The sequence below is a fragment of the Atta cephalotes genome, assembly GCF_000143395.1.
Source record: "Atta cephalotes unplaced genomic scaffold scaffold00003, whole genome shotgun sequence".
NCBI classification, from domain to species: Eukaryota; Metazoa; Arthropoda; class Insecta; order Hymenoptera; family Formicidae; genus Atta; species Atta cephalotes.
The window spans coordinates 2,054,524-2,057,356 of NW_012130067.1; the positions used below are offsets into that span (position 1 = coordinate 2,054,524).

The 2,833-nt window shown below is 33.3% G+C and overlaps 1 protein-coding gene across 1 annotated transcript in view; it reads left to right on the forward strand.

The window, feature by feature from the left end:
• The first annotated feature begins 1,709 nt into the window (after nucleotides 1–1,709).
• LOC105625217 (endoglucanase 15-like) overlaps nucleotides 1,710–2,833 on the forward strand; it is a 5,498-nt gene continuing 4,374 nt past the window's right edge. The window contains exon 1 of the mRNA XM_012206561.1: nucleotides 1,710–1,742. Coding sequence (XP_012061951.1) covers nucleotides 1,710–1,742 — 33 coding nt within the window. The remainder of the gene's footprint in view (nucleotides 1,743–2,833) is intronic.

The following is a 2,833-nucleotide window of genomic DNA, read 5'->3' on the forward strand; positions in this document are numbered from 1 at the left end:
AATAAAGACCTCAAATTCCAAAGTAATTTTATATTAGTGTAAATGATATATTTGTGCAGTATAAATTATTATTAATATGTACGATGATGTACATACGATTTGCAATAATTTCTTCACTAATGTATGCCTTTGCTAGCTTGGCAGGTAGATCGATACTCTTGAATATCAATATAATGAACATATACAATATAAGTCACCGACTTTCTACACATATAGGTTAATCAATAATTATTACCATCTATATATAAAACTATGTAAAAATTGAGATTATCGCTTCATTAAAGTATGAATCGATAAAATAGAAGATTTGTGTGAAATAATCCACATATAATATTGGATATTTAAAATGATGCGCATATAACATTAAAAATCAACTGATTTTTCAACTTCAAGCATTATTCTTTTGCCAAATTGTGTCGAAAAGATTGGGTGCTTCTTATTGGGTGTTTCTGTACGAATCGCTTCAACCAAACTTCTCATTCGAATTGTAGAGATAGCGGCGTGATCTGCATTTAAATACAATCTACAGAAGGAGATCGACGTGGTGGACAAATGAAGGGAGAGTGGGAGAATGATAGCCAGACGAAGTCCGAGCGATCGAAGTGACGGTAGAACGAGAGAAGACTAAGTACGCAACCTGTGCATGGCACATTCTGTCAGTGTTGAATACACAAATACCGATGGTAGAAGAGGCAACCTTTGGCCTCTTAACAAATAACGCGAGGAACGGAACGGTCCGCGTTATTATCGTTCATTCTTGGTCTTCCGCGAGTCTTCCTCGAGATCGCGATGCAGACAGTCGGCAACATTTAAGCCAGTGATCGGCGTTGACTGGTATCGGAACAGCTACGGTGAGTTTGAATTTTAACGTTATTTTAAATGCGACACACACACAGGATATGCATTTACATTTAACACGTCTCTCTTAAAGAAAATGTTTTGTGTATATCAATGCATTTTTATTTAAAAAGGTGTGTCTAGTATCGAATTTTGCCGGTTTCAGTCTCTGATCATTTGATGATTTATCTACGATGTAGATTTATTGTAATTAGGATTAAATTTGTAGATCTAGCTGTTTCTTTTATACTGTTTCTTTATTTTTTACATTTTTTGCAAAAATATTTTATTATTTATTCAGATATTTTATTTATTCATGTATGATTAAGGCTAGATTGTTCCACCTTTCGATAAATTTCAGCTTATTTGTTCTCGTTCTCTTTCTCTCTTTCGCTCTCTCTCTCACTTTTTCTTTTGTTCATTAGATAAATTATCACATAATTTATTCAAAAATGGAACAACAAACCTTTATATTGTTTACATTATCAATTATAAATAGATAAATAGATAAAAAGGTTTCACATCTGGGATTTCAAAAGAGTAATTAATCCAGCATTTTATAAGACATGTTTAATATTTTTTCCATTAATTTCTTTTTGGCTCTGTTAATTGAGAATTTTATTCCTTTGCAGAAACTTCAAATTTTACTTCTGTTCAAATTTTATTTATTTTCAGCTTTGAAGAAGGACGAAGGAAACTTGACACTTTGCAAAGGAGAACGCAACGCTTTCGTGTACCAAGGTGTGCTATGCCGATCCTTGACGACATTGCAGTATAACGGACACACACGAGGTTTCTGAATCGACGTGACCGGCGCGCGCCTCGTCGCGTCGCGTTTCGCGCTTCCGGGACGACAGAATCGCTAAGACAGAATGAAGCTCGACCTCTTCGTCACGTGCGTCACGGTGAGTTTTCCCGACCAAGGATTCCTGATGGTCACTCGCGATTACCTGTTGCATACCTGCAGTATCTCATATGTTGCCTTGACGGAACGCTGCGAAAATTTGTGAAATAAATAACAACATACCATAAGTTACAGGAAAATAATTGCAAACAATTTTTTAGTTGAATATCTAATTGTCAATATTTATCATATTGCTATTATCATTTCTGTCTTTTTTAATAAGGCGGGAATTTTGGAATTTAGCTTTATACTTTTAAGTCTAATAATTCTATTCAATTATCTTCAATAGATTTCATCAACGAATTTTTTAAATGTCTTGGCTCTTTGCATGGAAATTAGAATCAAAAATTTTTTAGTCCGTTTTCGTCACTTATTTTCAGATTTTTCACAGATCTTGGACAGTCTTTAATCAGCACTCGCGCTTTTCCAATTAAAATTTATAATGAAAAATCTTATTTTTTCTGTCTGAATTTATACACATTACATAGACATTCAGATATTAATAATAAATCTAGAAAGCATATTAATGAAACATTGGTAGAATTTTTATCGAAAATGAGATTCCATTCCTAATAAGCAAGAAACATTTTGAAACATTCTAGTATTACAGCAATGTTGTAACTTGGGAATTCCTATGTGAACGTGAAAATTTCTCTCTCTCGGAATTCAACGTTTTTGAAACTTATATATTCAAAACGAGAAGAAATATCTCGCTATTCCGAAGTTCGTCAAGCGAATTATTATAAATTTTATTCTAATTTATAATAATAATAATAATAATAATAATATTCGCTTGAACTTTGAAATAGTGAGACATTTCTTCTCGCTTAGGATATATTGTTTCAAAAACGTTGAATTCCGCGAAAGAAATTTTCACGCTTATACGTAGGAATTCACAAGTTTACAATAAGGTTGATATTTGCCGAAGCTATTGACATTTGTCATACAATAATTACACGGCCGACGAACTGAGGATTTCATGGAAACCTAGAGAACGCTTTGACGACGAGGAAGCAGAATCAAACGCAGCTGCAAATACTTTTCTTTCTTCCTTGTCAAACATACTGTTTCTCGAATTCATGAATTAGCCAT